Source organism: Anolis sagrei, chromosome 3, assembly GCF_037176765.1.
Source record: "Anolis sagrei isolate rAnoSag1 chromosome 3, rAnoSag1.mat, whole genome shotgun sequence".
In the NCBI taxonomy this organism is placed as follows: Eukaryota; Metazoa; Chordata; class Lepidosauria; order Squamata; family Dactyloidae; genus Anolis; species Anolis sagrei.
The window spans coordinates 262,488,682-262,501,223 of record NC_090023.1 but is presented as its reverse complement, the minus strand read 5'-3'; the positions used below and the strand labels follow the sequence as shown (position 1 = coordinate 262,501,223).

General features: G+C 43.6%; 1 protein-coding gene across 6 annotated transcripts in view; it reads left to right on the top strand.

Moving 5' to 3' along the window:
- EIF4G1 (eukaryotic translation initiation factor 4 gamma 1) overlaps positions 1-12,542 on the top strand; it is a 141,445-nt gene that overhangs the window by 51,444 nt on the left and 77,459 nt on the right. For 4 of the 6 annotated variants that reach the window (XM_060767404.2, XM_060767401.2, XM_060767402.2 and 1 more), the window contains 3 exons: positions 3,992-4,012; positions 6,168-6,341; positions 10,978-11,077. In XM_060767404.2, the coding sequence (XP_060623387.2) occupies positions 3,992-4,012; positions 6,168-6,341; positions 10,978-11,077 (295 nt within the window). The remainder of the gene's footprint in view (positions 1-3,991; positions 4,013-6,167; positions 6,342-10,977; positions 11,078-12,542) is intronic. The other 2 variants (XM_060767405.2, XM_060767406.2) reach the window with 2 other exon arrangements.

Here is a 12,542-nt window from a genome sequence, read left to right as displayed (position 1 = left end):
AGCCAGGTGTCCCCCATTCTGTATTTTTGCATAGCTGAAAGGTCTGTCTTTAATGGGATGCTGCCTCTTTTGAGCTTAGAACAATTTTTCTTGGCCTTTCTTCTACCCATAATGCTCCAAATAACATAGAAATAAGTATTTCTGTTCAGCAGTATATTGAAAGGGAAACAATTCAAACATTACGTCTTTCCATTTCTATCATGGTGTAATCTCACCATTATATAAGAGCAAATTGAATTGCAAACATCTTTTCCATTTCCTTATTCTATCGATGATCTTTGATAAGCGGTAAACTGAACCAAAATAAACAAAGCCTGCCATTTCTTTGAACATTTTCTTTGTGTAAAGATTGCTTTCCAGCGTGTTGCCAACAGTCCTGCAGCAATGGGAGCGTGCGGGTTTGCATCATATCAGGCAGAAATGTGACCCTGCATGTTGAAAACTTCGATGTTTTTGAATTGCCATTTTTTTTCTGGCTGAAAGCGGGGCGAATGGTGACTCCCAGAAATCTCTAAGGAGACTATAGTTCACTTTTGAAATAAGTTGCAGTGCCCTGCTGCACCGCACTGTTGTAACACCATGAAAAGACCTGTTTTTCAAATCTGGAAGTGTACTTTGGACACTGTTTTTGGCAGTCAATATGCTGGGCCCCGGAGGATTGCAAGGGGCAGAAAGCTGGCGACGAGAGCACTGTAGCCACCTGTCCCTGACAGAAAGACATATGGAAGACAAAGCATTTTTGTAGTATCCACTGGGAAAAGAAGTTGAGACAGCAATGCCACTTTTTGAAAAGCACTGTACTTTAAGAAGAGAAGAAGAAAAGATTGTGCTGTAGTGTGGAATAGTTTTTATAGTTGAAATCCTTTTCCACTTTCAGCTATGTTGGCTTTTTTAACATACCTGAGACAATTTCCTCCTGTTTAGTACTGTTGAATTGGCCAACCAAACCTGAAACCTGAAAATTAGAGGTGGAAAATATTGAGATTCGCCTTTCCTAACCACCACAGCTCTTATAGTTTCCCATGTAGACCACTGACTGGGAATAATGTGAATTGTAGTCCAGCACATCTGGAGGGCACCAGACGGAAGAAAATTACTTCGAAGGAAGAAAAATTCAAGCGAGACTTAATGTTTTGGGGTGAACCAATAACTTCATTTGATCCACTGGGAGAAAGCTTGTGCATTACTATATTTAGAAGATATAATGAAACTGTCATCCTTTGAGAGATAGCAATTCAGTCTGTGTTTTCATTTCGCTAGACATTGCAATATCTTCCTTGTTTTTATTTAGTCCTTCAGTTATTATAATCTGGTTGCTAATAATAATGTTTGTGCTCCTCAAAGCATTCTTGATTATGGGGTTTGCTGTCATCTAATGCCTCTCGACATTTGTGGAGAACTTATTTTCAACTGCCTCTGCCCAAAGGAGATAGTCAAACATGGGTGGGAGATGTAAATGGAATAAGTAATTTATTTATTATTTACTTACTGCATTTATATACTGCTCTTCTCACCCCTGAGGGGACTCAATGCCTACAAATGTATGAAACTTAAATCATAATCGCTAAAATGATAACATATAACTATAAATTAAACCATAACATCATATTAAAGATAGAACATAGAGAAGATATTTAAAATTAAAATATAGGATTAAAAACATCTTAATATAGCATTAAAATTGCAAAATCCAGAATTGTAATCCAAAGCTATTCCTGTTGTCAATTGCACTTATGTCAAGCAGATAATTAACCAGTTAGTTAACCAGAAAAGAGGAGAGAAGGCAGGATAATGGAGGGAATCTCCACGATACACTTGTGTGTAAGTGTAGGGCAGGTTTTGGTGCTGAAATTACAGATTTTGATATGACCCATTGCTAAGACGAAGGTCATTCTGTGGAGAAGAGAACATACCAGTGGCGCCTCAAGGCCAGCTGCCCTTTTCCTGCCCATATAAAATTATAGAACAATAGAATCATAGAGTTTTGAGTTTTATTTTAACTGTTTTGTATTGATTATTTGTTATTGCCTTCGTTTATTGATGTACTGTGAGCTTGGCCTCATGTAAGCCGCACCAAGTCCCTTGGGGAGATGGTAGTGGGGTATTATTATTATTATTATTATTATTATTATTATTATTGGAAGAGACCTCATGAGCCATCCAGTCCAACCCCCTGCCAAGAAGTATTCAAAAGATCTCTTGCCATTCTACTAATTTGAGAACAGTTAAGCATTAATTCTTATTGAAAAAGGAACCATCCTATCATCTGAGCAGAGTTGTGAAAGACAAGAACTTTGCTCGTCCCAGGAGGACCTAAAATACCCCCCCCCCCTTTTTTTAAACTCTCTCAGTGCTCCTTGGAGGGGAAGTACCAATTTTACTTTGCCCAGCGTCACATGGGTTAAACAGGCATGGGCAAACTTTGGCCCTCCAGGTGTTAGGGATTGTGGGGGTTGAAGTCCAAAACAACTGGAGGGCCGAAGTTTGCCCATCCTTGTGCCAGCAGGACTGCTTGTGCCAGCAGGAATGCTTACTGACAGGTTAGCGGTTTGAATCCAAGGAGAGTGGGTTGAGCTCCCTCTGTCAGCTCCAGCTCCCCATGCGGGGACATGAGAGAAGTCTCCCATAAGGGTGGTAGAACATTGAACATCAGGGCATCCCCTGGGCAACATCCTTACAGATGGCCAATTCTCTCACACCAGAAGCGATTTGTTTCTCACGTCGCTCCTGACACGAAAGAAAGAAAACAAATTTATTTTTTCACCCAAGTATTTAAAAAGACCAGAAGCAGCACTCCAGTGGAGAGAGTTGAAGGGGCCGGTGCTTCTTTTAGGGTTCTCTCGAGATGAACTAAGCTGTGGGGAAGAAAGGCCTGAAGAAAGGGCATGCTAGATATAATATATAAACCGCTTTGAGTCCCCCTCGGGTTGAGAAAATGAAAATACAGTATAAAAATACTGTAAATCAATCAATCAATCAATCAATCAATCAGGTGAGGCCAAATTTTGGCCCTCCAGGTGGTTTGACTTCAATTCCTAATGGCAGGTAGGTTGTTAGGAATGGTGGGAGTTGAAGTCCAAAACACCTGGAGGGCCCAAGTTTGCCCATGGCTGAGATATGATATATATATATATATATATATATATATATATATATATATATATATATATATATATATATATATGGTAGAGAATTAGCCACTTGCTCAGTTGAGCTTTTTCTTTTCCACTAAAACAGCATCCTATTTACAGCAGCCAAATTTGGCAGTAGGTCTGCATTATGAAATGGCGGTTGAGGTGCCATCTCATCCTGCCACCATTCTGTAATTCCCAGTGTGGCCCTCCTGGTTTTCAAAGTCAGACCTTGGCACCTGCTAGTTGGGATTAAGCAGACTAGCCTAAGTCATCACCCAATAGGCAGAAAGTATTGTCGAAGGCTTTCATGGCCGGAATCACTGGGTTGTTGTAGGTTTTTTTGGGCTATATGGCCATGTTCTAGAAGCATTCTCTCCTGACGTTTTGCCTGCATCTATGGATGCTTGCCATAGATGCAGGCAAAACGTCAGGAGAGAATGCCTCTAGAACATGGCCATATAGCCCAAAAAAACCTACAACAACCCAATAGGCAGAATGTTGTCCACCAGTTCAGCTGCTTATTTTGACTTTCTCAGCTGCCCAGCATTCTCCTCTTTTCAATTTTGCTGACATTGGTGGGGCTCATCTGAAGACCTCACAAATAACACTGTCCCAAGATGGTATGTCATTTTTTCAGGACAGCCTTCAAATGCAAGCCCCAGCCTGTTTCTCTCCCCTTCCCTGCCTCCCCCGAATCCCAGCTTCCTTCCCACAAGGCTGCAGTTCCTTTCCTGCTCATTGTTGGCTATTCCCAAGAGCCTGGTAACTTGTCTGGCTGTAGGTAACTCCTTTCTCTTTCTCTCTTTCTCCTTCTCTTTCCTCCTCTTGTGTGCGTGTGCTTGTGCGCTTGCTAACAGGGAGGATTCAGGTCTCTTCAGGTAAAGCCTTTTCTATAACCCCTACTCCGGTTGGGAGCGGGAGGGGCTGATGAAACAGGAGTGAAACTCGCTTAGTGGCCGCTCTGCTCAAGTATAGTTCAAGCCGTTGCCGTTGGGGTCTATAGAATGCAAACCATGTTTGGCAGGACTCCCCTTTTTCCTACCTCTGATCTGTGTCGGAGTCTGGAAAAAGGAGCATCGCTGAAATCCGTAATGGTTTCCTTTTGCATCCTTGGGGAGGGGTGGGGGAAGTATTCATATCTCTGGCTGCTTCTTAAACATTCCCCTTCTTCAATCCTTCCAAAATTGTTTGGTCCTTGGCTTTCAGAATCCACCATTTTGTTTTGTTTTCACCCTCCTTCCTAGAATATCTGATTCATTAAGGATATGAGCTTCTAACTGTCCAACATTGTTGGTTGCATAGAGCAGGGGTCCTCAAACTACGGCCCGGGGGCCGAATACGGCCCTCCAAAGCCATTTTCCCGGCCCTCGCTCAGGGTCAACCTATGTCTGAAACAACTTGAAAGCACACAACAACAACAACAACAATCCTATTTCATCAGCCAAAAGCATGCCCACACTTCCCAATGAAATACTAATAAGTTTATATTTGTTAAAATTGTTCTTCATTTTAATTAAAGTGTTTTTTGCACTACAAATAAGATACTTGCACTGTGCATAGGAATTATTATAATCCGGCCCTCCAACAGTTTGAGGGACCGTGACCTGGCCCTCTGTTTAAAAAGTTTGTGGGCCCTTGGCATATAGTCAACAATTTTCTAAATCAGGGGTCCTCAAACTAAGGTCCGGGGGCCTCATACGGCCCTCCAAGCTCATTTACCTGGCCTTCGCTCAGGGTCAACTTAAGTCTGAAATGACTTGAAAGCACACGACAACAACAACCCTATCTCATCAGCCAAAAGCAGGCCCACACTTCCCGTTGAAATACTAATAAATTCATATTTGTTAAAAATTTTCTTCATTTTAATTACTGTATTGTTTTTAAGTGTTTTTTGCACTACAAATAAGATATAGAAATTCATTCATGTTTTTTTTTTCAAATTATGATCTGACCCTCCAACAATTTGAGGGACTGTGACCTAGGCTTCTGTTTAAAAAGTTTGAGGACCCCTGCTCTAAATCATGGTTTTTAAAGGAAATCATAGTTAGGCCCATTTGTAGATGAGGTCACTTGCATTTTGCATCCTTGTTACATACCTGTGTTTGGGTTTCTTTTGTAGTTTCGTGGCTGTTTCATTCACCTATGGAAGAAAGACCTAATATTGTAGGGCAGTGGTTCTCAACCTGGATTCCCCAGATGTTTTTGGCCTACAACTCCCAGAAATCTCAGCCAGTTTACCAGCTGTTAGGATTTCTGGGAATTGAAGGCCAAAAACATCTGGGGACCCTAGGTTGAGAACCACTGTTGTAGGGCATGCTATATATCAGGCATGGGCAAACGTTGGCCCTCCAGGTGTTTTGGACTTCAACTCCCACCATTCCTGGCCTCAGGCCCTTTCCTTTCCCCCCTCAGCCGCTTAAGGAGTTGAAGTCCAAAACACCCGGAGGGCCAACGTTTGCCCATGCCTGCTGTATATGGTAGAGCATTAGTCACTCAGACTAAGTGGAGCTTTTTCTCTGCCACTAAAACAGCATCCCATTTGCATCAGCCATGCATTATGAAATGGCGGTTGAGGTGCCATCCCAGCTTACTTCCCGGTGTGGCCCTCCCGATTGTTGACTAGGCTTATAGGAAGATTTAGCACCGACCTCCAAGCACAAAGTACTTCTGCCCTTTGGAAGACTAGAGCAGAGTATTCAGTTGTGCAGAAATTTGCCCAGACAGTCCGGTTTTTTTCTCTGCAGCCTTCTGGGCCTGACACTTGCTTTCTTCTACAAACAAAACCAGTAGCTTGGTTTTGCAGAGAGTGCGCCGGAGCTGCCAGCTTTTGCATTAGCGGTCCTGTTCTGTGTTTTCAGCCGAGGCAGATTCCTGCACGCAACCTTCCCGGAGCCACAGATCCAGAGCCTTTGGGCAGATGGGGGAAGGGGCCGTGGGGCTGGGCAGAGGGGAAAGCCGCTGGGTCTCGGGGACTTCTGCAGCCAGGCCTTGCTAACCAAGCATGCCCCACTCTCTTTCCTTTCTCTCTTGAAGCATTTCTACCAGAGCAGGCCCCAGCCTCCGGCAAGCGCTTCCCGGGTGCAGAGTAACGCGTCGGCTCGGCCTGGCCCGCCCGCTCATGTTTATCCAGCTGCTTCCCAGGTGATGATGATCCCCTCACAGATCTCCTACCCTGCTTCGCAAGGCGCCTACTACATCCCCGGACAGGTGAGGGTTGGGCTGGGGGCTGAGGCGTTTCCTGAGGAGGGCACTTCTCCAGAGGAATGATGTTTTCTGGAACCTGATGCTAGGCTGCTTTCCTGTTTGTTTGATTCCTGCAGCATTGCGGGTCTGGCTTCTCCCCTCTTTCCTGGTGTCCTTGCCCTAAGTGTGCACCTTCTTGCCAACAGTACCATAGCCTGGCTTCATGGTTTCTTATGTTTGCATCCAAAACTGTTTACAAGGGTGACTATCATTTGTAAAAACAAACAAACAAAAGTAAATAGATTGTGGCAAAGATTATGCATGCACATTAAAATATTTGCAAATGTCCTGGTTTGATACTGACTGTTGAAAGCCACTAAGAAAAGTAGAGAATTGTCCTCTATACTGCTGAAGAGCAACAGCAGACATTTGGTGTGTGACAGGATATATGTCTGCCACTATTTATTGAAAAATAACCCAACAAGAGAGTGGAACTGTGCTTTTACAGCCCTACTTGTAGGGGGTTGCTATATCCACAACACTTGTAGACCATAGCATTAGTGACTGTGTGCTAATTACTCTCTGCCTTTTGGTCCCTCCTTGAATCAAAACATCTTGTGCAATTTCAGAAAGGCTTGGGCTCTGATGAGTCACCCAAAACTGAGGGATGACCAATGAGAATGCCTTCATGTTCTCTTCCAGACTTTATTGAATGGGGTTGTTTGGAAGAATGCCCTGGATGATCTTTTTGGGTCTTCTTAGTTACACTGACTATGGCCATTTGCCTGTGAGCCGGTTCATCTGTGGCTGCAAAGTGAATGTATTTTGACCTGTTGAGAAATTAGAATGCAACCTCCTTATCTTTAGATCCAGTATCACAGTTTCGCTTATCCACTTTTCCCCAAAATACCCCCTTGGAAGTGCTTGTTGGCCTCTTAAGCTCCTCTGGTACTATTTCATGATATGCCTGTAGCCCAGTGGTTCTAGACCTGTGGGTCCCCAGATGTTTTGGCCTTCATCTCCCTAATAGCTGATAAACTGGCTGGGATTTCTGGAAGCTGTAGACCAGTGGTTCCCAACCTGGGGGTCCCCAGATGTTTTTAGCCTACAACTCCCAGAAATCCCAGTCAGTTTACCAGCTGTTAGGATTTCTGGGAGTTGAAGGCCAAAAACATTTATTTATTATTTATTTATTTACTTTACTTATATACCGCTCTTCTCAGCCCTCAGGTGACTCAAAGCGGTTGACAACATCAGTACAAACATCACAAGACAAGTATAAAGCCATTAAAAACAGATTATAGCATCAACAATTAAACATTAGTATAACAATCAATTAGCGCCTCAACAGTAAAATCAGAATCCAGTCTCAACATCCATTATTCCGTATTCCTATGTTCAATTACACTGTTTAGTCGAATGCTTGTTCGAACAGCCAGGTCTTCACCTTCCTCCGAAACGATAGCACAGACGGGGCCGATCTGATATCTACAGGCAGGGCGTTCCACAGCTGAGGGGCCACCACTGAGAAGGCCCTGTCTCTCGTCCCCGCCAGGCATGCCTGTGATGCAGGCGGGACCGAGAGCGAGGCCTCTCCAGATGATCTTCGTGTCCTAGTCGGTTCATAGGAGGAGATGCGTTCGGAGAGTTAAGTAAGGCCAGAACCGTTTAGGGCTTTATAGGCTAACGCCAGCACTTTGAATTGTGCCCGGTAGCAAACTGGCAGCCAGTGGAGCTGGTGCAATAGAGGAGTTGTATTCTCCCTGAGTGCCGCTCCTGTTAGCAACCTGGCTGCTGAACGCTGGACCATTTGAAGCTTCCGAGCAGTCTTCAAAGGCAACCCCACGTAGAGAGCATTGCAGTAGTCTATACGGGATGTAACCAGAGCGTGGACTACCGTGGCCAAGTCAGACTTCCCATGGTACGGGCGCAGCTGGAGCAAACATCTGGGGACCTCAGGTTGAGAACCACTGCTGTAGTCCAAAGGAAAGTCCAAATAGCATCAAAATCTAAGTAAAGTCCAGTGATAATGGAGCACTGCTCTCAAAAACGTCTTCGTAGGGAAAATACAAATGGCATCGACAGAGGTGCGTGGGTATTTTTTTGTACCCTGTTTCAGGGAAATCTCTAGTAGATGTAGGGGGGTAATTCTTTAATTCTGGTAAAATGAGTAGCAAATGTGATTTTAAAAAATACAAGTCCTTTCACAAACCCTAAATGGGAAGCAACACATTTAGTAAAAGGGAAGCCCTTAATCGATTATTCCTTCTGTGGCACATGGAGACATAACATAATAACTCAGATTGTGTAGACTTTTAAACTGTTTTTGGTTTCTTTAATTTGAAAATATATACAGATTTATTCTATAAAAGCCTCAGATTGGTCAGGTTTATTAAATCTGGTCAGATCTTTGCTGTGCTGTGCCTGCTTTCAGAGTATCTCAGATGCCACAGGTCCTACAGTTGTGTCTGCCTCCCCCACCAGAACTGGACTTTCCCCTACATTTGGTCAAGCAGCAGGATACTGCCCATCTCTTTGAGAAAGTTGCATCCTTTCCTCTCTGACACTTTTTACCTATAATGTAGTCAGGGATTGATATTGTGGGTGGGTCTATCTATCTATCTATCTATCTATGTATAGAACCATAGAGCTCGAAGAGACCTCCTGGGCCATCCAGTGCAACCCTCTGCCAAGAAACAGGACAATCTCAATCAAAGCACCCCCGACAGATGGCCATCCAGCCTCTGTATTGTCGAAGGCTTTCATAGCCGGGATCACTGGGTTGTTGTAGGTTTTTTCGGGCTATATGGCCATGGTCTAGAGGCATTCTCTCCTGATGTTTTGCCTGCATCTAGGGCAAGCATCCTCAGAGGTAGTGAGGTCTGTTGGAACTAGGACTAGAACTAGTTCCAACAGACCTCACTACCTCTGAGGATGCTTGCCTTAGATGCATGCGAAACATCAGGAGAGAATGCCTCTAGACCATGGCCTTGTAGCCAGAAAAAACCTATAACAACCCACCCAGCCTCTGTTTAAAAGCCTCCGCCACACTCTGGAGCAGCGAGTTCCACTGTGGAACAGCTCTCACAGTTAGTCCTAATGTTCAGATGGAATCTCCTTTCCTGTAGTTTGAAGCCACTGTTCCACGTCCTAGTCTCCAGGGCAGCAGAAAACAAGCTTGCTCCCTCCTCCTTAGGACTTCCCCTCACACCTTGATACATAGCACTCATCATGTCTCCTCTTCAGCCTGAACATTCCCAGCTCTTTAAGCCACTCCTCATAGGGCTTGTTCTCCAGACCCAGGATCATTTGAGTCGCTCTCCTCTGGACACAGCTTGTCAACATCTCCCTTAAATTGCAATGCCCAGAATCGGACAGTGTGATTCCAGGTGTGGTCTGACCAAGGCAGAAGAGAGCAGTGGCATGACTTCCCTGGATCAATGCACTCCTATTTATGCTTCTATATGGGGTGGAACATTATGTACATGTAAATGGATCATGCATAGGGCCTCTCAGGGGCTTTCATTTTCACCATGCCAAAACCTGCTGTGTGGTTGGGAAGGGATCTGTTTAGCAGACCCTAATGCATATTTCAGGGTCTGCTAAACACAAATGCCCCCAACATTTTTCTTGGAAAAGTTCTGAGAAATAATATTTTACACTACTTCTATACCACCGATGAATATGCTTTTTCTGCATCGATTCCCATCCCCGCAGACCAAGATCGTGTCTGTAGAACACTCCAAATGATGTTGCCCTCTTGATGTTGTTGCCCTGGGATTTGGGATTGATAGCGTCTGGAGGGCCGTACACTTCCCATCCCAAATTTATGCAGACTAGGTTTGGTAGGGTTCAGTGATCTAAATTGTCAGCATAAGCAGCTGAGGGGAAAAAAAGAAGGGGCCTGAAGCTGCTGGGAATTGTGGAATTGGAAGTCCAAAACACTTAAAGTTTGCCCATGTTTGTGTTATAGGAACTGGCAAGAAACCTCTGAAAATAAGTGACATTGGGGCCTTTTGTGCCATCTTTTCATCAGCCAGCTGAGCAGAAAGGGCACAGTGTTGTCATGGATAAATTGGCATGTGTAGAGGCTATAACACTAGACTGGGCCTGAAACAACCCCATTCATATCTTCACTTGCTCTCAGCCATGAAACTCACTGGGTAACCCTGGGCTAATTGCTTTCTCTCAGCTTGACCAACCTTAACAATGTTGTTATGAGGACAGAATTGACCTGGAAGGGCAGGGAAAGCCACGTATAAATGCCTTGAGCTGTTTGGAGGAGAGAGGAGGCTGTAATCAGTGAAATTGAATGGCCCAGTTCAGGTGGATGCCCAAGCTAAGATTGGGAGAAGTGGCTCTTTTCATATTCTGTGCACCATCTTTAGGGGAGGTTTTGGCTTTAGCTTTGAGAACAACAGCAACAGATTGAAGATGTCCAGTTTGAGGAGTCTTGCGTGAATTGGCAAGGCTTTCCTGTTCCCAAATTGTTGACCCTGATGGTCTTTATGATCCTTCCATCTTTGCTTTCTTACTTGTTGTGCTATGCTTGATCCAGTAGACATTACAGTTCTCCACACCACATTTCCTTCCTCACGGTCCAACCTTAATGTAGAGACACTCATTAGCTGTGTTTTTCTTCCCTTTCTTTCTGACCTAGGGACGCTCCACGTACGTTGTACCAACCCAGCAGTATCCTGTCCAACCAGGTGCCCCCAGCTTTTATCCTGGAGCCAGCCCTACAGAATTTGGTACCTATGGTAAGGAGACATATGTGTACATGTGTATATGCATGTGTGATGTGTGACTGAGAACAACTCTAAGGAGTTTTGGTGCTATATGTGGAAATCTCTGGCTTCTACTCTGCTCTGCAGAGTTATTGATGCTGTTTCAGTTTGCTCTCTTCTTTAATCTTAATCTGCAGTTTCATCTGTAAACAGGGTGTCTCCACACCTCTGAAATGTATACACCTGTAACAAATTATTTTGAGGAGGGGGATTTGCAATTATTACTATTTTAAAAATGTATACAACCTCAACAGGAGTAAAGATAACAATATTTGAGACATTTTGCAAAATGACATGAGAACTTGCCTGAGGTATGCAACTTTGTGCTGGGATAACAATTTGAACACTTCAGATAACATTGTAATTTGTAACGTATCTTCTATATGTCACCGTCCCTTCTCATTTGCAGTTTGGATTTTTACAGATTTGATAAAAAATGTTATATTTAGGAATATCTAGGTCTTCCTGTGTAAGTCTATGCTCAGTCATGCTGGAGAACCTAAAAATTCTAGAGAAATCCCTAGGAATCTCTGGGTCCTCCAATGCAATTCTTTGGTCAGATTCCAACAGAAATTGGCCATAGAGCCTAGACATCCCCATAGAGATGTTCTTTCAGATACGAGCAATTTGATTGTTTGCTGTTTGTCACTTTCATGGGGGTCCTCTCCCTCTTAACCCCAACAAATGTGGAGGGATGACTGTAAATGTATTTATATATCCTTTTAATAATCATCGTAGCTACTGTTAGACATTCCAGTATGTATATGTCTCTGGGACACACTGTAAACGATGTCTGAGGCACAGTCACTGTTTTCATTTACTTATGGGCAGTAGCTTTGCTTAAAGAATAAAGTAACTTGCCTCTGCCTTGAATTGAATAACTAAGATTTGCATTAGTGAAAATAGCACTAAGTAAACTGATTTAAAGAACATCTAGAGCAGGGGTTCACAAACTTTTTAAACAGAGGGCCAGGTCACAGTCCCTTAAACAGTTGGAGGGCCGGATTATAATTTGAAAAAAAATATGAAAGAATTCCTATGCACACTGCACATATCTTATTTGTAGTGCAAAAACAATACAATAATTAAAATTAAAAACAATTTTAACAAATATAAAATTATTAGTATTTCAATGGGAAGTAGGGTTGTTGTTGTTGTGTGGTTTCAAGTCATTTCAGACTTAGGTTGATTCTGTGCGAGGGCCGGGTAAATGACCTTGGAGGGCCGCATCCGGCCCCCGGTCCTTAGTTTGAGGACCCCTTATCTAGAGCAAGAACAACATTATATTGTAGCAGGAGAAAAAATAAGTTTGACTACAACAGTAGTTCCCAAGACTGGTCCGCAAGACTGAAAATACAGTCTGCAGACTCACCATTACTGTACCGTGATGTCGAAACGAGATGGCTATGAGAGCGAAACCCTCTTGTAGTGCCGAGGG